Here is a 27,471-nt window from a genome sequence, read left to right on the forward strand (position 1 = left end):
TAGCAGACGACAGAAACAGATGAAAATTTCATTTCTTTTCGATACAAAAATATTCAGCGACTTGAGTAAATCACTGCATATCACTGTAAGATATCGTTTGTGGATATGAAGGATAGGGATATGCTACCCAACAAAATGTTGTAATGTCCGAGGCTTGCCGAGGGCTCAACAACATTTTGTGATCCCAAGTCTAAAATATCCCTATCCTTCATATGGATAGATGGAAGAGTTATCTTCTCTCTTCCCACGATGTTATATTGCAAATTTTACTACGATGATTTTTCCGCCATTTTGAAATAAATTTGTATAAAAGGGGACTGCAAGTGAATTATCCATACATGAAAATTGCATGATATTTCCAACGCGAATCCCGTTGTTTGTATCTTTTAAAGTGAACCCAGCCTAGTATCTAACAAAAATCTTACCGAGTTGATAATGTTGACGCTGTGACGTCACGAGGCTTTATTGTATAGATACGCATACTTATACCTGTAGGTATGTGATACATATCTGTATTCCTTTTTGAACTGCGCAGTACATGGTAATTATAAAAGCTATTGGTAACTCGCTGTGTAACATTTGACCTGTTTTTGTATCACTACCCTATCTTTGGTTGAATATGACCGTTGTATTCTGGAGAATGACATAATCTTTCAATGCCGATGTATTGTTTAAGTGCACAGTAGTATTATTAGGCCAGTTTAAAACCCATGACAGAACTAATTCAAGGGGTGCACATGGGTGTAATGTGATCATATAATGATATCATTTATTCAAACGCCTGTTCATTACCCACTGACAAGTATGAGAGAACACTCTGTCAAGTATGAAAGAACACTCTGTCAAGTATGGGATAACACATAGTCAGGTATAGGAGAACACACTGAAAAGTATGGAGAACACACTGACAAGTATGGGAGAACACACTGACAATTATGGGAGAACACACTGACAATTATGGGAGAACACACTGACAAGTATGGGAGAACACATTGTCAGGTATAGGAGAACACACTGACAAGTATGAGAGAACACACTGACAATTATGGGAGAACACATTGTCAGGTATAGGAGAACACACTGACAAGTATGAGAGAACACACTGACAATTATGGGAGAACACACTGACAATTATGGGAGAACACATTGTCAGGTATAGGAGAATACACTGACAAGTATGAGAGAACACACTGACAAGTATGAGAGAACACACGAACAAGTATGAGAGAACACACTGTCAAGTATGAGAGAACACACTGACAAGTATGGGAGAACACATTGTCAGGTATAGGAGAACACACTGACAAGTATGAGAGAACACACTGACAAGTATGAGAGAACACACTGACAAGTATGGGAGAACACATTGTCAGGTATAGGAGAACACACTGACAAGTATGAGAGAACACACTGACAATTATGGGAGAACACATTGTCAGGTATAGGAGAACAGAAACACTGACAAGTATGAGAGAACACACTGACAATTATGGGAGAACACACTGACAATTATGGGAGACAACACATTGTCAGTCAGGTATAGGAGAACACACTGACAAGTATGAGAGAAACACACTGACAATTATGGGAGAACACATTGTCAGGTATAGGAGAACACACTGACAAGTATGAGAGAACACACTGTCAAGTTTGGGAGAACACATTGTCAGGTATGGGAGAACACACTGACAAGTATGAGAGAACACACGAACAAGTATGAGAGAACACACTGTCAAGTATGAGAGAACACACTGACAAGTATGGGAGAACACATTGACAAGTATGAGAGAACACACTAATAAGTAAGGGAGAACACACTGTATGAGAGAACACACTGACAAGTATGAGAGAACACACTGACAAGTATGGGAGAACACACTGACAAGTATGAGAGAACACACTGACAAGTATGGGAGAACACACTGACAAGTATGGGAGAACACACTGACAAGTATGGGAGAACACACTGACAAGTATATGAGAGAACACACTGCAAGTATGGGAGAACACACTGACAAGTATGAGAGAACACACTGCAAGTATGGGAGAACACACTGACAAGTATGGGAGAACACACTGACAGTATAGGAGAAACACTCTGACAAGTATAGAGAGAACACACTGACAATTATGGGAGAACACACTGTCAAGTATGGGAGAACACACTGACAAGTATGGGAGAACACACTGACAAGTATGGGAGAACACACTGACAAGTATGAGAGAACACACTGACAATTATGGGAGAACACACTGACAAGTATGGGAGAACACACTGACAAGTATGGGAGAACACACTGACAAGTATGAGAGAACACTCTGTCAAGTATAAAAGAACACACTGACAAGTATGAGAGAACACACTGAAAAGTATGGGAGAACACACTGACAATTATGGGAGAACACATTGTCAGGTATAGGAGAACACACTGACAAGTATGAGAGAACACACTGACAATTATGGGAGAACACATTGTCAGGTATAGGAGAACACACTGACAAGTATGAGAGAACACACTGTCAACACTGACAAGTATGAGAGAACACACTGTCAAGTATGGGAGAACACACTGACAAGTATGAGAGAACACACTGACAAGTAAGGGAGAACACACTGACAAGTATGGGAGAACACACTGGCAAGTATGAGAGAACACACTGACAAGTATGAGAGAACACACTGACAAGTATGGGAGAACACACTGACAAGTATGAGAGAACACACTGACAAGTAAGGGAGAACACACTGACAAGTATGGGAGAACACACTGACAAGTATGGGATAACACACTGGCAAACATCGAAGACTACTCTATCAAGTTTTGGAGAATACTCCATCCAGTATAGTTGAAACCCCTGTCAAATATGGGAGAAACCATTGATCAATATGGGAAAAACCACTGTCAGGTATGGAAAAAACTCCTGTCAAGTTAGGAGAAACCCCTGTCAAGTATGGGAGAACACTTTGACAAGTATGAGAAAACACACTGTCAAGTACGGGAGAACACACTGTCAAGTTTGGAAGTATGGAAGAAACCCCAGTCAAGTATAGGAGCGTTAGCGCCTCATATTGAATATATTCTTAGAGGAATTGCTCCATACAAGCATGGCTAACATAAAAGCGAAATTCAATCCCTATATTTACACTTACACGACTTTTCATTTGTATTTTATACAATAAAATCGTCATTTGAAAGTGACGTAATTATTCAATAAAAGTCGGTCAAAAGTCGGTTACTCAATTGAACAGCGTATGATGACTCTTTACGTAAGGTAGAATGATTCATCCGCGACGACAAAAAGTTCAATATTTTAATGTAAAATAAACATGGCAAACGAAGTAAATTTCACTGATAATTTTTTTTTTCTAATCAGATCATAACTTTAAATATATATTCATTTTTTCTAAAAGTTAATATATAGCATAATAACATAAAGTATTTGTACTCGGCCACATGTGTGAACTCGGTGACCGTTAGGCCTATTGTGCAACGAGTCGAAGCTGACGCACGCTTACACACTGGAGTTGCCGAAGTTGTCAAAACACCGGTGTTCAAGTAGCTCAATGTGTTTGAGATTGTCGTCTAACTTGACGATATTACATCCTTGGGAGCTATGTGATTATATAATCGACACTTAGATCCATCAACATCGATAGATGGAACAACTTCACTTGTGTGCGATGGATAGCAATGTATTTGCGGTTACGAGTAACTGTCAACACGTATATTACTAGCGGTGCATGTTTTATAATACACATGATTAAATTCGCAAAGAACAAAGACAAGAGGATATGTTTATAACTGACCTCTGTCAGAGGGCCTCACGCCCGTCCACCCCAAAGATCCGATCGTAGGACGAACACAGACACAGAGGTTTATATTTGACATTCATCATTTTTAACGAAAATGAAAGCACTGCACGTCGCTCCGGTCGGGATATTTTTTCCCGTTTCTTTATACAATTATTAATTTAAAAAAAAAGTTTGTATCATATATAAATATAAAACATATGTGTATTGTTTACATTTTTCCCTAATTCTATGAAAAACAACAATATACACGTAATGTTGCGTCAAAATGTAAACAAACCCATGTGTATCTTTTTTTTTAAAAGTAGCCCCTTACCTTGCATAGAACATATTCATACGTAAGTTCAAAGTTTAATGTTACCATGCAGTTATGGTAAACAAAATCGGCTAGTACTTGCGTATAGTGAACAAGCATAGCACGTGTAAATATAAGGTTGTATGATTTACAGAAACCGTACAAAAGTTGTTACAGTATGTAGCACGAAACTAAAGTTGTAATGGGAAAAAATCTTTGAAAAATCTAAAATATAATTATAGTTGGAATGGGTCGAGGGTTGGAATCCCTTGTTTGATGGCTGCAAGGTACTGTCATCTGTTTACATTAAAATAAACTTGTTCATTTATTGCAAGCAGAATGAAAACAGAGATTTATTCCATACACAAATTGCACTTATTTGTTTGTAGTATACAAACTCTCGATCAATTCTCGAGTTTTGAAATAAGCTGTCAGCCTTCTGAACGTCTGATTTGTATTTGATCATACTAAAATGGTTATGTACTTTACCTTGCTATTATTTCGATAAAACGAAATGACATGTCGTTAAAACGAAATAACATTTGGATAAAATGAAATAGTATTTTAATAAAACGAAAAAGTATTTTAATAAAACGGAAAAGTATTTCAATAAAACGACATAGTATTGAAATAAAACTAAATAATACTTCGTTTAAACGAAATAAAATAAGTGTGTGGCATGTCATTCGTGGGGGTTCCATAGTACATTGTAATTACCAGTACAAAGAATCAGTACATGAACACAACAGTGGTCTACATAGCTGTAGTTACTTATAAAGGTAATGGCTATAAATATCTTTTGTTACTAATATACTGTTCATTGGCTAGCATGTATACACTTTTAGCATTATGACAGTTATAGGATAGGTGTTTTTTCCTCATGTGCAATGAAAGAGTTTAGTGAGCATGTATGATTACTTAATTAATAAACATCAACCTGCATAAAGAAGGAGTATCCATGAATATCAAAGTTCAAAAGAAGGTAAGATTTTGATAATGCCATGATTGAATTTTGTGTTCCAAAATTATGAAATGATGGCTTTTATTGTTGACGTTGTAATGGCTGTATATCCAGAATATTTCAGCCCCTATGGGAAGTAATGAGAATCTCAAGCCGAGGGGAAAGATTTTTAAGTGATCAAACACAAGGCTTGCCGAGTTTTTGACAGCTTAAGGATCTTATCCCAAGGATTGATATATCTTGGTAAAACTTTGGATATTCTTGTCTAGGGTAAGAAAAAGAAAAGTCTCACATTGATAAAACTGTTGATATTCCTGTCTGGGGTAAGAATAAGAAACATCTCACACTGGTAAACCTGTGTATATCCCTGTCTGAGGTAAGAATAAGAAAAAATTCAAACTGTCTGAGGTAAGAAAAAGAAAAATCTCAAACTGATAAAACTGGATATTCCTGTGTAGGGTAAGAAAAAGATAAATCTCACAATGGGGTAAGAAAAAGAAAAAATCTCACATGGTTAAAACTGTGGATATTCCTGTCAGGGGTAAGGAAAAGAAAAATCTCACACTGGTAAAACTGTGGCTTTTCCTGTCTGGGGTAAGAAAAATAAAATCTGACCTGGGTAAAACTCTGGCTATTCCTGTCTGCTGTAAGAAAAAGAAAAACCTCAAATGGGTAAAACGGTGGCTATTCCTGTCTGGGGTAAGAAAATGAAAAATCTCACATGGGTAAAACTGGCTATTACTGTCTGGGGTAAGAAAAAGAAAAATCTCACACTAATAAAACTGTGGTTATTCTTGTCTGGGGTAAGAAAAGGAAAAATCTCACTTGGGTAAAACTGTGGCTATTCCTGTCTGGGATAAGAAAAAAAGAAAGTCTCACATGGGTAAAACTGTGAATATTCCTGGCTGGGGTAAGAAAAAGAAAAATCTCACATGAGTAAAACTGTGGCTATTCCTGGCTGGGGTAAGAAAAATAAAAAATCTCACATGGTTAAAACTGTGGATATTCCTGTCAAGAGAAGCATGAGTCTGTCACATTAATTAGAATATCTCTACGCGAATGTGAGATTACCTGTGGTCAACACGATGCTTGCTGGGTGCAGAACGCAAAAAAGCTTTCAACATTGTTCAGATATATATGCATCTGACAAACCCATCAAGAAAGTTTCATTTTTATTGTATACGCATTTATAAAGATTTTTTTTATTACAAAAAGATTTTTCAAGCAGACTAAAGTCACTTGTTTGACAGGATAAGAGTTAAGGCTTTGATAAAGCTCCAAAAATTATTATTGAATCCACAATTTGCAATCATTTTAAAACATACAAATGTAGATTCTTTTAGCAAATATTTGAGAAAAGATCCGGGAAAATAGTTTGTCAAACGCTGAAATGTAGCCAATATATTTTTTTAAAGAAATATGTTTTTCCTAGGTGGGTTCAATTTCAAAATTGACTAAAAAATTTACAATTAATGACATTTAAACAAAAACACAACATTTTTATACAATAAATTTGTACATTGTTTTCTATTTCCTTTAAGGTAAACAATTCTTGACTAGATACATGTATGCTCCTGATTGAAGCTTACTCACTCAGTTCAATTCATTCATTGTTTTATCTGGATTTTAATTTTAAAACTAATTTACACGTACACAGAAAATATACCGGGAGTATTTTCAATGCAAGATATTATACTGGAAAATAAACCATTTTAAAGCCTGCAGTCTGTTCTTTACTTCATAAGTTCTTTTGTGAAACAGGAAACGATTCCTGGTATATGGACAATTAAGAACAAGATTATATATACACGTCCTTGTATATTCCGCTGAAGGTCGTAGATATATTATTGTTTCACCTATATATACATATGTTTAGCCATTCATGCATACCATACTCGTATAACAGTTTGTATTACTTCAATGTTTTGTTATACACCCTCACTAACACGCACACATTCAAACAGTTCCCCTAAAATGTCTTGATTATGTAGCCTCACACAAAGTTCCAGTGACAAATAGCTGACAACTATAGCTATTGATGAAAAAACACTCAATCCAGAGCCTCTGCAGTATGCAGTCCAGAGTTAAGGAAGATGAACACCATCCATCCACCATTCATCCAGCTCAATCCAGAGCCCATAGAGTAATAGCTAGCTCTATTCACTAGTGTCCAAGACACGACAGGTATAGCAGTTATGTTAATCAAAAACAACCTTCGCTGTTAGACCATCCTAGCTCACCATAGCTGACCTTGACCTTGATGGATAATACGTATACGTTCCCGGTCGGTCCAGTTGCGTGGGATGTTGCTGGGGTATCTAAAGCCTGGTCATGGCTGTTGGTTCCGTGGGCTTGCTTCCAACTCCCAATATGTGAAGCTACAAGTAATTTATTTACAATTATTATTTCTATTTTTCACACAAACTCCATACATTCCCAATACATGATCCTATATAGAACTATACTGGAATTACACTTTTTTAACTAATTATGTTACTAATAAGATGTAAACCAATTACTAAATAACATATATACCTATTATACAATGATAAACAATAATGTGCGGCTCCAAAATGAACAAAAATACTATAAACAGGTAGAACACTCTCATCGGCTTCCATACATTTTGCACCCGCGCGCACATACATAACACTTGACCGTTATAACAATAGAACTGGGCTTCCGCAGTTTTATAATCGAGTGAAACCAGTGATTCATAGTGATGAATTGCATATATAGTCACAAAACACATGCATTAAGTAAGTATACTATGTTACTATATATGATACATATGAAATATGACATGAAGTAACATAAATACAAAATATTTCAATCTACTCGATAAACAATAGTCACGGTCGACTGGAGAACTGGAGCGCACAGATACCTAGATTGTCTGACACGATAATGTCAGGTACAATACTGTAACAGGAGAGGAGAAAATGTTGCGGCCAGACCGAGATTCGAACCTGGAACCCTCAGAATACTAGCCGAGTGCTCTACCGACTGAACTACCTGGTCACCGATGATCGACCCAGTCCAATCCCGCTACACTCCTCCCTCCTTTCTCGAAGTCTTCGCCCTCGAAGACACACGAGACCCTTCCAAACGCCACCACCGTGGGTTATTTAGTTGGGCGCCAATTTTGTAACAGGAGAGGAGAAAATGTAGCGGCCAGACCGGGATTCGAACCCGGGACCCTCAGAATACTAGCCGAGTGCTCTACCGACTGAGCTACCTGGTCACCGATGATCGACCCAGTCCAATCCCGCTACAATACAATAATACCAACTAAAACAGAATAGAAGTAAGGTAGAAAGAGTACTTACCACAGTCTGATGTCTGTGCCTGGCTCACAGTTATGGAATCTCCGATAAGTCTTATCGGACACGCGGACAACGAAACATGTCCGTCACGACATAGCACCAGCCATGAACACCTACCCGTGACGTAGTTTCCGCCTAACGGTACTTACCTATTTAAAACCCCAACTTACCGCGCTATTTCAAATACAACAGATACAACAAAATAACAACATAATAAGTACATATACAGTCCCAATTATACATGCTTCCGTGACAATATATAAAAGGTTATCATATAACGGTATGTTAATCCCTTATATATTGTAACGGTCGCGTGACCGGCTATGCCTGTTGCTACTCTGTGCTGCAACTACAACTGTAGTACGGTCCGTTACCAAGTTCTATCTTGGACCCAGGCACTGTTAAACACAACAAACTAAATACTGCCAACAATATATACAAATAAATGGCTAGTCTACTTGACTCATAATCACATGTTAACAACCATGATCCGATTCATTTACACCTGGTAAATACAACAACTGAATCAACTTGAGCACACTGTATCTTCAATACCACAGGTCTAAGTAAAGAGGCTGCTTCACTATGACAGTCAGTTCCTCGTGTACAAAGTACACATTATCACGACACCTATACCGAGTCACCCTTTTACCGCGGCACCGATCGCGAGTGCCTTTGCAAACCTTGTCTCATTGTTCAAGTAACACGTCGTCCTGTGTTGCTGAACACCTGGTATCGAACTGACACCCCGTTACCCTGTACTCGTCAGTACGTCACCCTGTACTGGAGTACCCTGTAACGTATACCCCATAGTGGTAGCAACAGTGGAACCCCAACTTACTCAGCTGGGACCAAACTTATTCAGCTTGGTCACTGACAGAATCTTGCCGAAGCAGAGATTCGCCTCTTACATCGTGCTCCCCTTTGACAATCATTCTGAACTACTAACTTAGAATCAGTAAATTATTCCTGGTATACAAAACTTCAATAATTAAATTCTTATTTATTTCAACAGTGATCAACTTTTAATTTGCTAATATATCTTTCCTACATGTAACTGTAAATTTAGAAACTATCATCAACACTCCAGCCTTACCCATTTATTAGTCATTAATTAATCAAAGAATCATTACACACTTCCGGAAATCAAGGGAAATAACTCTAATCAAAATATTGTACAATCATTCGCTTCAATATTATTTATTTTACCTAACCTTAATAGATAACGTATTGCATATAAAGGATACAAAAAGCCTAGTCATATCGGTTTACCAAACGAAGGTCGCAGTGTAAGATAATAACCGTGTATTGATTCAGGAATGGGACTAATTCATGTATCACGTGATACCCGATAACGTTTGTGCGGGACTGGTATCTTCAGTGGTGATGGAACGTAACTATTTGTTATCTTCCTGCTGTAATGAAGTTATTCCCCGATAACATCATTTGACGTCATTCCATCATCAATAGAAAAAATAGTCCCGAACAAACGTTATCGGGTATCACGTGGTACGTGAATGAGTCCCATTATACAGCCGAAAGTTTTCAATTCCGGAAACATGGATTTATGTAATATATAATTAATATTTACTGTTGATTGTAAGCTAAACTTAACACCTAGTGCACTTTAGGTAAACTAGTAGTGCACTACACCTTAATAGTAGGCCGGGATCTAGGGGGGGGGGGGGGTCCACGTGCACCATGGCCGCCATCTCGAATTTCACTAAAGATTGAAAAATAGTCATAACATTGACATTTTTCAACCAAAGAAGACAAATGAGGCATCAAAATGACCGCAATCGAACAACAAATACATATCAGGACCATATAATGCAATATATGTAGTGATTTCTACGCAGGAAGTGAAAAAATCGTATTTTAAGCTCAAAAATGGTAATTTTTTTAGCAATTTTTTCATATTTGGCTTGACGCAGCAAAAATGTTTGCCAACAGAAAACTATTATTTCTAATCAGTTATTTGAACTCTTATCAATCAGTAAAAACAACGCCAAAAAAAAAAAACAAAAACAAAAAAAACAATGTTAACATTGTACAATCTCCGGTTATGACGTCATCAAGATGGCCGCCATCTCGAATTTCACTAACAATTGAAAAATAGTCATAACATTAACATTTATCAACTGAAGTAGACAAATAAGGTATCAAAATGATCATAATAGAACAACAAATTCATATCGGGACCACATAATTAAATATATGTAGTGATTTCTAGGTAGGAAATGAAAAAATCGGATTTTAAGCTCAAAAATGATTATTTTTTAGCAAATTTTTCATATTTGGCTTAACGCAGTAAAAATGTTTACCAACAACAAACTATTGTTCGTAAACAGTTATTTGACCTTTAATCACTCAGTAAAACAATAAAAATATATATAGATACAAAAAAGAATTATTGTTTTACCATCATTAAGTTTATAAAACATCACCGGGTGCGTATACTGGGTATATGCTATTTTCTAACTCCAAACCGCTGACACTACAGTTTCCTGGTGTATTATAAGTTCCTCAAATAAGTTTGACTATTGGCGATTTATAAGTTGGAAACATAAATGTAAATTTGACAGAATATCTAGGTAGGACAAGTCACAGTTTCGTTTATTTCCTATGCATAGTATAAGCAAAATGTCAGATGGTTACCACAATGTCACATATTTCTTTCACTGGTTCTCAATTATAACCATTATCATTGTGCGTGCTTTCCCGCCTCACTGCACTATCCTCTGACGTGACTTGGCATGTCTGGTAGCTGGTACATGCAGTCCGAATCAGAGTAATCGAGATATCAGTATCCAATTCGTCGAAAGCCAGAGCGTCGTCTTCGATGTTGATGAGCTGATGTGACACTACATTACCAGTGATGTTCTAGCCTGTCATCTTTCATTACCCATCCATGGCCAGAGTTTATATCAGGAATAACAGGTTCAGGGATGTGGGATCTCCTTCAGATTCTAACATATTGTATATGCTGTTTCAGACCTCTCAGGAAATTACACCAGATCCAGATTCTTCGAATGGTGGAATGATTCAAGCACCATTCATCAACCTTGTGGACACTCGTGCGACTATAGATGGCACAGGTGGTATCCTCGAGGTCTTAAATGAGGTCATAAGCGTTAAATTTCATTGGTCAGACTTTCCCCAGTCCCTTGAAGGTACTGGTTGTGTAGCATCTGGTGTATGCGTGGATACACCATTGAAGACTCTCCAGAAAAAGTTTTCTACAGTGCTCTTCAGACTTGGCAAAGAGAGGAACTTCACTGTAGATCTCATTTATGACCTCAAAGAATCCACCTGTGCCATCTATGGTCACTGGGGGTTCACAAGAATGAGGAATTGTGCTTCATACGAATTAAGGAAAAGCAACTCAACCCTTCGCAGAATGTGGCTCTGGTGTCTTTTCCATCCTACCGGAGAGGTCTGGAACATCATATACGATATGTGAATCACAAGGTTGAAAACAGGATGAGCCCCCACATCTGATGTTATTGATGTTACATCTGGCAATGGACGGTTGACAAGTTAGAACTACGACGGAACCGGTAATGTAATGTCACATCAGCTCATCAGCTCATCGTCACTCTGGCGAGAAAGCACACACAACGATAATGCTTATTATTAAGAACTATTGAAAGAAATATGTGATACTGCAGTAACCATCTGACATTTCCCTACGTTATACATAGAAAAATAAAGTTAACAGTGGATGCTCTATTTCTAAAAGAAACAAATTTCGGAAAGTGTCGTGGTATTAACGGAAACAAATGCTTTCTTCAGTTTCAATTTGATACCCTATTAGTTGGCGTTGTGCTGTAAAAATTCATTTTGAGACGCTACTACTCTTCAAATTTTCGAACATGAAAATGGATTATGTAAGAAAATTGTCAAGTCCCATTTAGATATTAAGCAAACTTAAAATTCAAATGAGTTAAGATATGAATCATCAATTGCCAATGTTATCTTCAGGAAATTCTAAGACATCCGGAAACTGTAGTGTCAGCGGTTTGGAAAAAACAGCAATCATATATACGCAGCCGGTGATGTAAACCAAATGATGGTATAACAATAATTATCTTTTGCATTTCTGTATATTTTTGTTGTTGTTGTTTTTACTAATTGATAAGAAGTCAAATAACTGATTACGAATAATAGTTTCTTGTTGGGAAACAATTATACATGCGTCAAGCCAAATATGAAAAATTTGCTAAAATATTACCATTTTTGAGCTTAAAATCTTATCTTTTCATTTCCTGCGTACACATCACTATTTATATAGGATTATTTGGTCCTTATTTGTATTTGTTGTTCGATTGTGGTAATTTTGATAGCTTATTTGTCTACTTCGGTTGAAAAATGTCAATGTTATGACTATTTTTCTATTGTTAGTGAAATTCGAAATGGCGGCCATCTTGATGACGTCATAACCGGAGCTTATACAATGTTAACATTGTTTTTTGTTGGTGTTGTTTTTACTGATTGATAAGAGTGCAAATAACTGATTAGAAATAATAGTTTTCTGTTGGCAATCATTTTTGCTGCGTCAAGCCAAATATGAGAAATTTGCTAAAATATTACCATTTTTGAGCTTAAAATCCGAATGTTTCATTTCCTGCGTAAAAATAACTTCATATATTGGATTATATGGTCCTGATATGTATTTGTTGTTCTATTGTGGTCATTTTGATGCCTCATTTGTCTTCTTCGGTTGAAAAATGTCAATGTTATGACCATTTTTCAAATTTTAGTGAAATTCGAGATGGCGGCCATCTTGATGACGTCATAACCGGAAGTTCATCCCAGTTTATACAATGTTACCTCTCGATTTCGTTATCAGTGGGTCATAAGGCTTCAGAAAAACATTGGTTCTTTAAGTTGTGGGGGGGGGGGGGGGGGTGCACCCCCCCCCCCTAGATCCCAGCCTTTAGCTGATTGACACCAAAGCCCCCATACATGTAATGGGCAGTACCCACGGCTACCTGTAATTTTCACCTGTGGTGTCTGTTTTTCACACTTCGCCAACATTCTGAAATTTACCTGTATTACCTGGCCAACATGTTTTACACCCGAGTGAGTTTAAGCTATAGTCTGTTCTTTCTTTCTATGATAGGAAAAAAATATGAAATAGATAAGTTGAAGATTAAATTTGTGTACGAAAGTTTTACTTTTAAAACTTACATTTTCAGGTAAAAATACAAAATTTATTAATAATTCCATTAAAACTTTTTTTATGTTATCAATAACGGAACCTTCATTTCAAGATGGTAAATCACTACTTTTTTTACAAAATGATCAATTTAGAGAAGAAAAATAAATAGAATTAATGATTTCCAATTTTGATTTGGTGTCTTCTGATGGTTATGATATTGCTTGATAGCCCGTCTTTAGAACTGGTACATCAAAAAATAATTAGATGTTGGTTGCATTAATTACTGTCAATGTTATTCTATCACTGTGAATTACGCTGTTTGCGCAATAATGGTGCATGTTTTCCTAATATGAGATACATTTAAGTGTTGTTATGATTAATTAATCGAAATAGTATGTTCTTACGTTATTAGTGTTTTTGAGTTAAAGATGTGAAATATAGGGATTTCATAAAGGTCATGAATTGAAAAGGTACACATCAGCTTCACAAAAAGACTTAGAGTACTTGGTGTGGAGAAAACACTACTAACGCTATGGTATATATCTAACTTGGAAGAGTTTCTTCAATATATACCATAGCATTAGTAGTGTTTTTCTTCTAACTTGATCTACTATCAGGAAAATTAGAAATGGAAGAAAATAATCATAGCTGGATTTTACATTTGAGATTGGAATTAAAAAAATGTGGTTTGGGCTATATATATATATGATTTGGAATCGTTTCTTAAATCTGATCTATTAAAACTCAAGTTAGAAGATCTTTTTAGACAGGAATTTATACGTTTGATAAAATATTCATCTAAAGGAAATTTATACAAACATCTTATTACAACATATTTATGTCAACCTTATCTAAAAAAGTCTTTAGACATTAAAGTTAAGAGAAACATTTCTTATTTTCGGTTATTTTATTAGTTAAATTACAGGTATAGCAATTTATGACCAGATGACAGAATTAGCGTCAGAGTGGCGAAATACACATACAATATATTCCTATAAGTAGGTTTGGGGTGGGGCTGGGTATAAGTGAGTTCTTTACTTGAAAATTTGCCATTGGTGGAGTTGGGGAAAGAGGGAGAAAAGGGCCATATGCGTGTGTTGCCACGGCGACAGACCTGTGCCTAGAGTTCACAGTACGTACAGATGTATTTATTCAGGTATACCTGTATCCCCATGTATATCAATATGTGACATTCTTTTGTACCAATTACAAATACATTGGATATATCCAATACAACAACTACATGTACATACACCTACATACATGTAATAATAATATGTATTGTATATGTATAATCTAAATTTACTGGGTTAAAAATAAAGATAAAACATTGTATTTAATATGTGTATATTGTGAAAACACTAAAACAGATATATGATTAAAATGTTTCTTGACAACATACATTTTATTTGACACTCCACGTTCCGTGCCAATAAGCATCAAGCTTTAGGTGGAAAGTGAAAAAAATAGAAATTCAAAATATATACTTATAAGCAACCCCCTTTGGCTAAGAAACAAATTCCATAAAGAATTAAGTTGTTTGGAAGGCCATTTTTACTGATTGGCATGGAAATTTGGTTGCCATGGCAACAAGGTCTCATAATTGGAAAAATGTTGAAAAAGAAGGATATTTTTATGGAAAATTCAAGCATTTATAAAAATGACATTTGTATGAAAACAATATATTTTCCTAAAATGAAGTATATTTGATTAAAATAAATTATTAATAAACAATCCAAAATTATAGGATGGTTGCTATGGTAACAGTAAATAGCCACATCCCTGACTTCCCAAAATTGACGAAAAATGTGCACTTTTTGTTGAAAAATTATGGAAAATCCGTACATTTGCCATGCAATTTATATTACTGAGGATCATTAATGGATGTTTAAGTAATGAAAGAAAAAATAAAAATGGGTAGAAAAATTAATTTGTTTTCTTATTGGATGACTGAAATTAGGTCATTTTTACACATTTTTACTAGAAAAATAGGGTCATTTCTGTTTGTTATTCTTTCAATATTGTATTTGTTTCATTCAAAAAGTAAATATCACTGCTGGAAGCTTATTGAGTATGCTTAAAATTAATTAATTATATAAAAAGTGAAATTTTAGGACCATTTGCCATTGAAAATGTCCCTAGCAACATTATTTTTTCCTAAGCAACAACTTATTAATGCTTATATTTCTACTGCCTCCTCTTTCAAATAGAAATAATTATATTGTCACTACAATATCTGAACTGTGACATTACTTGACACCAAAAATACAGTTAATTCCTTTCACCAAACCATATCATATATATATAAATGGATTTGAGGGAAAGGGCAGATATAGAGACAAAACTGCATCAATAGAAATTCTTTTGTCAACTTTTATTCAGCTTATATAAATAAAAAAATCACCACACTATAAACATATGCCCTCATCAGTCATCACACTGTAAACTTGTGCCCTCATCAGCCGTCACTCAATAAACGTATGCCCTCATCTGTCATCACACTGTAAACTTATGCCCTCATCAATCATCACACTATAAACTTATGCCCTCATCAGTCATCAAACTGTAAACTTATGCCCTCATCAATCATCACACTATAAACTTATGCCCTCATCAGTCATCAAACTGTAAACTTATGCCCTCATCAATCATCACACTGTAAACGTATGCCCTCATCAGTCATCAAACTGTAAACGTATGCCATCATCAATCATCACACTATAAACTTATGCCGTTATCAGTCATCACACTATAAACTTATGACCTTATCAGTCATCAAACTGTAAACTTATGCCCTCATCAATCATCACACTATAAACTTATGCCCTCATTAGTCATCAAACTGTAAACTTATGCCCTCATCAATCATCACACTATAAACTTATGCCCTCATCAGTCATCAAACTGTAAACGTATGCCCTCATCAATCATCACACTATAAACTTATGCCCTTATCATTCATCAAACTGTAAACTTATGCCCTCATCGATCATTACCCTGTAAACATATGCCCTAAGCAGTCATCACACTGTAAATTTATGCCCTCATCAATCACCACACTATAAACTTATGCCATCATCAGTCATCACATTGTAAACGTATACCCTCATCAATCATCACCCTGTAAATATATGCCCTAAGCAGTCATCACACTATAATCTTATGCCCTCATCATTACTGAGACATCAGTCATCAGAGTGTAAATGTATGCCCTCATCACACTATAGCTTTTGCTTTTCATCAGTCATAATTACTTGACTGTAAACATACACTTATTACATCAGTCACCACACTATAAACTTGTATGCCATCATTCAACATACCCTCACCATACTGAAATATCTTTATGAAACATCCTTTCAAAACATTTGATGTCCTCGTTAAAAAATAAACTAAAATGTTATGTCCATATGGCTTGATAACAGATCTCTATAGACTCATTCTGTGAATGTATATGTTCCAAACTGAAATTACAACCAAAACACTTTAAGCTTATTAATTTATCTTAATTAATAAGCATCACTTTGGTCTTTTGATATCATACACTTCACAAAACTGTGATAGTCAGTTCACAACTGAGTCTGCATAGTGGTTAAGATGTCCCGACATCTTGCCACAAGCCCTCCACCTCTTGGATGCGGGTTCGAATCCCATGTGAGGCAGTTGCCAGGTACTGACTGCTGGTTGGTGGTTTTTTCTCCGGGTAGGCCGGACAACAAACCTTGCACGTCCTTACACGACTCTGGCTATCAAAAGGACGTTAAACTAATATTAAGATTATCCAGCTTCATATCAATTGCTTGGTGAAAGTACGAGTGATAAAATGTCTGCTAGACAGAACTCCATGTATAGAACAAGCGCCTTCGATGGTATGTACAATTACTATGGGTCTCACACTGGTATTTTGTGGAACTATCTTTACTTGGTACATCTTGACAATTAGTCCATCAGCAATACCTGATCCACTGAGTCTTTTATGCGGATGTCATTCTAGAAAATAAAATGGAAAAAAAAATATTTAAAATTCACTACTAATTGATTTCTAAAACATAATGTATGTTTGCAAAATTAGATGATACATATAATATTGCCATAGACAGCACAAGTTTCAGAGTCAACATTTTAACAAATTAAGCTTCATAGAATCAGAATTAGAGACGGAAAAGTTTGTACGGATGGTCAGAGGGACACTTCATTAAAAACACACACACACATATGTACACATTTGTGTATGTTTTATGATGGAACAATTAAATGATATGAATTGAAGCAAAACATCCGATGATTCGATTCGTCCGTATTTTACTGTTCCACTTTTTTTACTTAATTTATACAGACTGTACCGACTGTTTCCAGGTTGGTGTCAGGGTTGGGGTCAATTACATTGCAATGTAATTAATTACAATTACAATTACTTGGTCAAAACTCAATTACAATTACAATTACTCAGTTTTGTAAATGTAATTAATTACAATTACAAATACATTCAAAAAGTAATTACATGTATTTGTAATTTGTGTTTGCCTAGGCGATTGGGTGCCTTCAATCATGAATTCGAGGCCCGAAATTGGCACCAGTGTAATGAAATATAAGTCAATAAATCTTTGATATTAACATACGGAAACTTCCGCACGTTTTTTCAAGAAGTAAAGATGACGTAAGAAAATGTTGAAGTTTAACTTTGAAATTAAATGACGATAACTTTGACTTGACGGAGGGCTATTCAGGAGTGTCCATAATATAGCCGTTGTGTTCCGTACAAAGTCGGAGACCTAACTGCTTTACAAATCAAATATGTCACGCTTAAATAATGTACAGACAATAAAATTATAGATATCGCTTATTCGGCAATTAGGATGGCCGTGATATTTATCCGTTTACGTAATATAATGAAACATAAAATCTTTCCTACATGTAAGAGGTATCGAAGTAAATTGCCAGAGGATTATACACAATTATCACACACGAGTTTTTATCTCAAATGTCAAAAAGGATAAACATAGACCAAATATAATCAAGCCTAAGGAATGTAAAATTAAACACAATAGTAAACTGATAATTGATGTTTAATTTTAGCAATTATTAACACAAAACTAAAGCACTTTAAAATGTATCACATAATTCTTTGTTATATATGTCATAATTACTTTAAACGCAATGTATCATATGCGCTATGTGTTATTGATCCAAAGGTTTAATTTAAACATCCTGTTGAAATTGTACTCCGTTGATGATTATTTGTATTTCAGCTACAAGTTTCATGCTGAACACAATTGTGCAGCAGTAGGAAACTGTGAGAAAGGGCAATCGTAACGGCCGCCATTTTTAGTCAAAGGTAATAGTAAAACTGGATACAGGTATAAACAAATCCGGATTTTAATATGAAAGCTAATTGTCAAGTATTTTTAGTACAAAATATTATTAATTATCAAATACAAATTTACAATATAGATTATTATAAATATCAAAATAAAAATAATAATATGAGTTTTGCGTGAAAATAATGTTAAAAATGACGCCTAAACATGAACATGGCCTTTGATTTAACACTTTTTCTTTGTTTTCAAAGGTGATAATCCGATTTTTTTTCATCATTATCTATGAGATGTCTTACAAAGTGGACTGGGATGTTAACCCGAATGAACGATTTTGAATGATCAATCCGCGGCTTTCCAAAAAATGATTCAACACAAACTGTATTTGCCATATATACATGTAAATTACTTGTCTAAATTGTCCTTCCATTCTGGCATTTTCCTTTTTCATACATAAGAAATTACATTTTTTAAATTATCATTAATCAGAAGTGGGGGTAAGAAAGGGGAAGGAGGTAAAGTGGCGATAGCTTAAAGGGAATACATATGCTGTCTAAGGGAAGGGGGGAGGGCGGTGGGCAGAAATTGGATATCAATTAACGGATATATACAAATGTATACATAGTGCAAGCATGACACATGAAAAACAAAATATGCATCAATAGCTATTTGATTTCAATATAATATGTGGACAAAATGTCAGGGGTTTGCACTAGAGTTTGAACTAGTTTTATCCATTTTTGCCAATCTTTATTAAATTTATTAATTCTTTTTCTCCTTTTCCATAAGCTATATATTTTCGAACATGGTAATATGCTTTAATAGAATTTAGAAATATAAAATATTAAATGAACCATGTAGGCATCTTGTATTGTATATATAATTTAATATAAAGAACAATTTCATTATCAATCCTTTGATACAATCCTTTTATACAATTTTGATCTTGTTTACCAAAAAGCAAAGTTTCTTTATTTATTGCAAAAGGAACAAAAAAATAACCAACAGGCTTTCAAAATTGGCTTATTAAGACACAATTTATACAGGTCAAATAATGGAATAATGGTTACTTTATTGAGACACAATTTATACAGGTCAAATAATGGAATAATAGTTACTTTATTGAGACACAATTTATACAGGTCAAATAATGGAATAATGGTTACTTTATTGAGACACAATTTATACAGGTCAAATAATGGAATAATGGTTACTTTATTGAGACACAATTTATACAGGTCAAATAATGGAATAATGGTTACTTTATTGAGACACAATTTATACAGGTCAAATAATGGAATAATGGTTACTTTATTGAGACACAATTTATACAGGTCAAATAATGGAATAATGGTTACTTTATTGAGACACAATTTATACAGGTCAAATAATGAAATAATGGTTACTTTATTGAGACACAATTTATACAGGTCAAATAATAGAATAATGGTTAACAATAATTGAGACACAATTTTACAGGTCAAGTAATAGAATAATGGTGAACAATAATTCATGGTGGTAGTATTTTTGCTCTATTATACAAAATATGAAGACACTATCGGTAGGAAATACAATAACGTGGGACCAGTCAAAAGTATAAATATATTGTTATTTCTTATTCAACAGGTCAAAACGAAAACAATCCCGAGAGAGAATCTTCTAACTTCTACGATTTCCGCAAATTCAACAATTATTCCCCGAATGTAATCTCCAAAATCGAAAAACAATCATGCTCTCGTGGGATCCGGAACAAAAACGAACTCATCATATCTCAAAAACAATTTCCCACAAAAAATTATCAAAAGACATTTTTTTATCGACGGATGAAACACAACCTCAGCATTGCTCCCCGAGAATAATACAATATCACAAGGTCCCCACAATAAATTGTACGAATCAACCTGATGAGAAATTATCATGGATGACAGAAACACAACCGTTTCATCCAATATCAACGAATATTCGTGTGAGGGAACCACAGAAGAAAGGTTTACAATCATGGATGAGGAAACACCAAAAGAAAGGTTTACAATCATGGATGCCGGAAACTGAACCATTTCATCATATCTCAAACAGTAATCGCGCGAGGGAACACCAAAAGAAAAGTCTACCATATTGGATGCCGGACACCGAACCATGGCATCAAGCAGCAATCAATAATCGCTCGAGTAATTCTCAGAAGAAAAGTCTACCATCATGGATGCCGGAAACAGAAACATCGCACCAAGGCAGCAACCAATATTCGCGCGAAGGAACCCCAGAAAAAAAGTCTACCACCATGGGTATCGCAAATAGAATCATTGCATCAAATAGCAACCAATAATCGCGTCAGGGAACGACAAAAGAAGGGTCTACCATCATGGATGCCGGAAACAGAACCATCGCATCAAGCAGCAACCGATCTTCACACGGAGGAACTTCAGAAGAAAAGTCTACTGCCATGTGAATTGGAAATAGAACCATCGCCTCAAATAGCAACCAATATTCGCGCCAGAGAACCACAAAAGAAATGTCTACCATCTTGGATGCCGGAAACAGAACCATCGCATCAAGCAGCAACCGATCTTCACACGGAGGAACTTCAGAAGAAAAGTCAACCGCCATGTGAATTGGAAATTGAACCATCGCCTCAAATAGCAACCAATATTCGCGCCAGAGAAACACAAAAGAAATGTCTACCATATTTGTCGATAACGTTTAAAGAGACGTTTCGTATCCTCGAGTGACAATTCAAGACTGTTTCCAATTAACTCATCTACAGTTTTGGATTCCTGTGTTGCCTCTCTGATTGTTTTCAAGTCAATAGATGCTTTTCAGAGAGGGACTTATTGTTACATGAGTACGATCAAAACTCTCTGCCCTGAATCCAAATACAAGTTGACCATTTTTAGAATCCGCAACTCCGTAGCAAAAGGATGTCAAGGGGCATGCTGAAATATGAAAAAAGAACTATTGGTTTGTTTTGAATCTGCATTATTACACAGGTAATATATCTTCAAATCAATCTTGACCTGAAATTGACCTGAAATTACCTGAGGTCAAAGTCACGTGAAAAAAACGAAAATTTAATTGGTTATTTGGTCACCTGAAATTGACATGAACAAATCTTCATATGAATTCGGGTCAATTTCAGGTCCATTTCACCTGTAATTGACCTGTAAAATTCTTCATGTCAAATTTAGGTCAATTTTCATATGAATTTCAGGTCGATTTTCAGGTCAAAAATTTGACCTATAAATAGCATCTGATATTGACCTGAATTTACCTGAATACATCGCATGTATGCCTGTGTAATATTGCAACATCGAAAAGAAAGGAACATTAGAACTGTTGTACTGTACTGTATTGCAAAGGAATCGACAAATGTAATGAATTCTAAGATTTATATTATTTATTATTGTATTTAATTCATTATGTATGTTTTGGTTTATAAATTGCGAGTAATTACCTGCATACGAACACAAAGTTTTGAAAACTTTCACTTACGATATTTTGGTGGGGTAGTTTTTGTAGTCGTAAATTGAAGATCCTGAACAATTTTGAGTTCCTCTCCTCTTCTAAAGCGCATCTGAAGTACCCGTGCAAGCTTTGTAACGACTGATTAAGTGCTTCTTTCAATTCTTCATCCTTCTTTTTAAAAATTGACCTCAACCAGTTGGTTACTTCAATGCATTCCGTTTCAAAATGTCGACATCTCCTGATAATTATCCTGGTGATGCTGTCAAATATTTCCCGAATATATCTGTTTTTAATGAAAAAGAAATCTTGTTTAAACCTCTCTATGTTGACTAGGATATAGCTGATCATTTCGCTGATGACCTGCATTACCTTCTCACACAAGGCCTTATCTGGAAGTTCCCGTTGCAATAAAGATTTAAATGTCATGACGTTTTCATTTTGACATTCTTTTGAAAAATCCATATTGCCCTGAGTTGTGCTATTCAGTATATCATCAGTCAAATTACCGACGACTTGTTTTATTTTGCTCTCGCTTTTGCATGCAGAGATTATTTCTTTGAGAGCTTCTTCGTATTTCTTTAACCAATTGGTGATCATTTCACGTCTTTGATTTGTTTCTGCGAGAGGTTGGAATTCGGAAAAATTCGCTGCGACATGTTGCTCCATTACACAGTTTGCCTCTTGAATTTTGATGATGGTATCACACGGATACTTCTCCCCAAGTAAACGACGATTCTGAACGATAAAAGGGTTTATTATCACCATCAACCTCTTCAGATGTTAGTAGAAAATTACTTAACTGAAACCTTCAAATATTTTGGTATATGTATAATTCATCAATTAAACTCACCAATTAGTTTGGTTTATTTTGAAGAATTCATCAATTGAAAGTATTAATCATATGTGTAAGTAGAATTTATCAATTTAAGATATTATTCATTTACATGTACTAGGGTTTGGTAGAATTCATTAATGGGTCCCGTGATACCCGATAACGTTTGTGAGGGACTGGCATCTCCATTGGGGATGAAATACATAGCTCTTTGTAAATTCCTGCTGAAATGAAGTTAACGCTGGATTTCATTTTAACGCCATTTCCTGACCAAGAGAAACAATAGTCCCGCACAAACGGTATCCTGGTATCACATGATACATGTACTTGAATCATTCTCATTGAAAGCTTGATTCAGTTGACTTCATCAAGAGAAATCATCAATTATTTGGGTTTTTGTTTATCATAATAACTACATTTTAGCATTATGCTTATATCGTGTCATCATCATCATCATCATCATTAACAACATCATCATCATCATTTTGGTCAAACAGCTAACACTTACCCATGAGAAATAGATAAAGACGAGTGATAACGATATTATAACTTTTTTTTAAATAATCAGAACAATAGCTTATATATTCAAGATATTTATTGTTTTAGGAGAAAAATCTATAAAACTACCTGTTTTGGTACTCGTAAAGTGCCATCTTTATTTTCAACATCCAGATGAATACACGCGACAATATTGGTATTCGTGCTGCTTTTCCTCTTCAAGTAGTCTAGAGTTTATCTCCCTCGTGTCTTGTCACACATACTACGTCCACCTCATATTCGGACAAGGCATATCTTGGAACGTTTTCTCTAGGCTCGTCAAGTCATGTAATGAACATATCTTTTGATGACTTATATCACACCTATACTTGGTCAAGCATTCTTTTATCCTTTGAACAGATTCTCTCTATAATGGCGTGATGGTTTGACTGTGAGAGTCTGTTGTAGTAGATTCGATTGCTTTCCTCACTTGCTCCCCCATTGTTCATGTCAATGTTTCAGACATCCATTTCCATGCATTTCTGTCATAAAACAACCAATTAAAATTTCAGAAATATCTTTTCATTGATATATATATTATATATATATATAATAAATATCAAAGAAACACAATTTAACAAAGCATGACAATTTATTGACTCGTGCCCTATCCGGCCTCGAACTCTGTATATATTGCATTACAGTATTTTAAAGTTCATTTTGGATTACGATCGATCTTAAAATTTATTTGTGTCTTGTCCTTATGTCTTTTTTGTCTTTAATAAATTATGCTATTTGTTAATGTTGGAATCTTCATATGTGTATCGCTTACACTGAGTAAATGCTTAGGGTTTTAACATGAAATCCCAACAAAACGTTGACTAGCATTATTATTCACTGATACTTATTACGCTGTTTTGGATAATTCATGCAATCATCGTTATCTGTAAAAGGTAGATGTGTAGTATACATATATTGATTCTTTCATATCGCATGTTGATTACATTCATGCAATTGGATCACCTTGTCACCTAGGTTCCGAAACTACACAGCCTATGTTCGCAGTTCCAGTAGACGAGGTGCATTGGCAACTACCAACATTTATAACGCCAATGTAACAGTACCTATATATAGTTACTACTAAACCCAATGTATTGTATTAACATTGAGAATTAGGCTTTGGGGTACTAAATTAATATTTAATACTTAATCAGAGTTCAAGAGGTCACGAAAAGCCTTGTCTTACGTCATTGTGAGAGTTCGCAGAATGATATTTAAAGTATTCTTAAAAATTGATGACCTTTATAGAGACAGGTGTAAGTATTGTTTGATTTCCATATCCTTTACAGCGGACCCTCGATAATCCGGAGACTTATTTATGTCCCCTCTGTTCAATCCGACTGGATTGTAAAGTTTCTTGAATGCTGGAATTATTTTAGTTAATAATAATAAAATCAATTCTATGACATTTCTGTCCGGATTGTGAGTTGTCCGTTACTATCGGCATCCGGAGTATCGAGTTATACACTGTATATAATGTAGTATGCATAGGGCACAAATCTCAGTTGATCTTATCAACAATAATTAACGATGATATAAATACATCTTTAATGGACAACTCTTATTCCAAAGGATTAACTGAAATCCAAAGGATTAACTGAAATCCAAAGGATTAACTGAAATGTCTAATTATTTTGTCATTTAAAAATATTGTTTAGTGTTTGGATCTTATACTAAATTACCGACAACAATTAAAAAAATATTTTTTAATGAAACCTTTTTGACAAGGCATTAAACAAAACTAAATGTTGATTTACACTATGGTAATACATTATTACAAACTGCAATAGTACTTCTTCGTTCATACCAACTGGCCTAATACTGTTTTATTGCATGAAATACACAAAAACTACCCCCATGCCAATTGAGACTGTATTGCATGGGTACCCGTGCAATACAACGTCATGACGTTATTTTAGTACTTGTCGATGAATGTTAACGTTACTTTGAGAAACTATGGTGGTTTTGACTTTAACGATTGCAATCAACGGGATCTGCGTTAAAGTCTCAGGCACTTTTATACTACTTATGTCTTATGATGGCGGGCTTTGATAATTGTTAAACTGAAAACAAACCGTTGAATTAGGAGAAAAAACATTCTACCCGAGTGTTTACAAAATGATATACCTTTCTCTCATACCTACACGTGTAACACTGGCTGGTCTAGGGCAATACACTCATGTCGTCTGACTGAAGCTGTATAGCATGCCCTAGCTACACATGCAATAAAGCCTGTGACCTCACAGTGCGCCAACAAACGTACTTTTTTCTCGGTACATAATTTTAACAATTTTTTTTGTCAAAAACTATACTAGATTTATTAAAAAAAAATACAAAACAACGGGATTTGCGGTGAAAATACCACGGTAATTTATCTTGTACGGAGAATTGACTTGCAGTTGCATTTTTTTCGAATTTATTTTAAAATGACGAAAAACCATAGTAGTAGAAATGCAATAAAACGTTGAGGTATGAGAAGAGAAATACTCTTCGTGGATATAAAGGATATAGATATTCTACCCTCGAGGGATCACAAAAATGTTGTAAAATCCTCGGCTAGCCTCTGGGTTTTATAACATTATGATGACCCTCGGTTGGCCCTAAATGATACTTAGTTATATTGTTCTGGATAGGATGAGGCGTACAACTCAAACAAACAACGTGACCCTCGGGTAAAATATCCATATCCGACATATTCACATATGAAGGAGCCTTATAATACTTTATCCTGCAAAACTGTCCCCACATACTGACCGATAACTACTGCCGGATATAAACTTGTGCTTTATCCGTCAATACGAAATGCTTTATCCGTCAATACGATCACGTGAATTTGTTCCATATCTAACGGAACTTTTTCTAACTTGACCCAGAACTTGAACCAGAACGTGACGTCATTTTTACGATATGGAAAATCTCGAATGGCGGTGTCGTCTTTTTCTTGGCTCATGGCAAAGGTATGTATTGTAAAGTAATTCTTTAATGGGTATTTATTGGTTTTTGAGTATTTTTATTTTGTTTCAGTGATATATCACGCTGAATAGAATTACGGGTACTGTTTGCGAAATGCGCTTATTTATTTCCCACGGCAGTAAAAAGGAGTACACACTCTCATTCGGTTTAGTGAATGAATCGTTTTTACCTCCGCATCAAAGAAGGGTCCTCGCTTCGAACGAAACCAAGTAAATAACTGTCAATTTTGTTTTCGTTTGAATGCCATAATGGTTTTGCAGGATAAACAGAATACACGGTTAGTATCTTACAATACAAGGTTTATATTTTGGTGCTCGACACGGAACGCCGAGATGACTCGACAAAGCCTTGTCATCTCGGCTTTCCTAAGTCTCGCACCAAAATAAACCTTGTATTGTAAGATACTAACCGTGTATTCTCTATATCTGTTCAAATCGCGAAATGCGATTGCCGCTGAAATATGTTCGTATAAATAGTTTGTAAACAGAATACTTATAAAATTAATACCAACTCGAATGGTTTCATAACTGTTTTAAAATGATTGGTTAGATGGTTAGAAATTATATAGACATTGTGTACAATAATTGCTACTCTGTGCATCCTCGATACTCCACTTCCGATCACTTACGAGGTCAACACCCGTGGACTATCTAATACTAAACCTGGAGGCAACAGAACAATACAGGTAATTTAGTCATTTGATGTACATCAAAAGAGCCGTATAACGGTACACTGTGGTCTACTGTGTGGCTTTGATGTTAGGCGTCGCTCTCTCTGTATTTTTTAAAAGGAAATCTT

General features: G+C 35.2%; 1 protein-coding gene and 1 long non-coding RNA gene across 4 annotated transcripts; one reads left to right on the top strand and one right to left on the bottom strand.

The window, feature by feature from the left end:
• The first annotated feature begins 4,872 nt into the window (after positions 1-4,872).
• On the top strand, positions 4,873-21,551 carry LOC138330138 (uncharacterized). Of its 3 annotated transcripts, XR_011209532.1 has the most exons (4): positions 4,894-5,088; positions 18,807-18,892; positions 20,499-20,860; positions 20,897-21,551. XR_011209532.1 is itself a non-coding variant. In XM_069277544.1 (2 exons), the coding sequence occupies exons 1-2, from the start codon at positions 5,065-5,067 to the stop codon at positions 11,854-11,856; spliced, it is 492 nt and encodes a 163-aa protein (XP_069133645.1). In that variant the 5' UTR covers positions 4,873-5,064; the 3' UTR covers positions 11,857-12,526. The 3 variants fall into 3 exon arrangements, 1 of the variants encoding a protein (XP_069133645.1); XR_011209533.1 differs by lacking the exon at positions 18,807-18,892; XM_069277544.1 differs by lacking the exons at positions 18,807-18,892; positions 20,499-20,860; positions 20,897-21,551 and adding an exon at positions 11,389-12,526 and having other exon boundaries at positions 4,873-5,088.
• A 43-nt stretch (positions 21,552-21,594) lies between these two features.
• Positions 21,595-23,943, bottom strand: LOC138328916 (uncharacterized). Its single transcript, XR_011209376.1, has 3 exons — positions 23,791-23,943; positions 22,359-23,066; positions 21,595-21,802 (listed from the first exon to the last, which is right to left on the bottom strand). It is a non-coding gene; the product is annotated as an uncharacterized lncRNA (long non-coding RNA).
• Positions 23,944-27,471: the final 3,528 nt, after the last annotated feature.

The sequence above is a fragment of the Argopecten irradians genome, chromosome 8 (genome assembly GCF_041381155.1).
Source record: "Argopecten irradians isolate NY chromosome 8, Ai_NY, whole genome shotgun sequence".
NCBI classification, from domain to species: Eukaryota; Metazoa; Mollusca; class Bivalvia; order Pectinida; family Pectinidae; genus Argopecten; species Argopecten irradians.

What these genes read in the sequence shown, in the direction of transcription:
- LOC138330138 (XM_069277544.1), top strand. Translation starts at nt 5,065, where the DNA reads ATGAATATCAAAGTTCAAAAGAAG. An exon ending in ATATCAAAGTTCAAAAGAAG is followed by an intron (nt 5,089 to 11,388) that starts GTAAGATTTTGA and finishes ATGCTGTTTCAG; the next exon opens with ACCTCTCAGGAAATTACACC.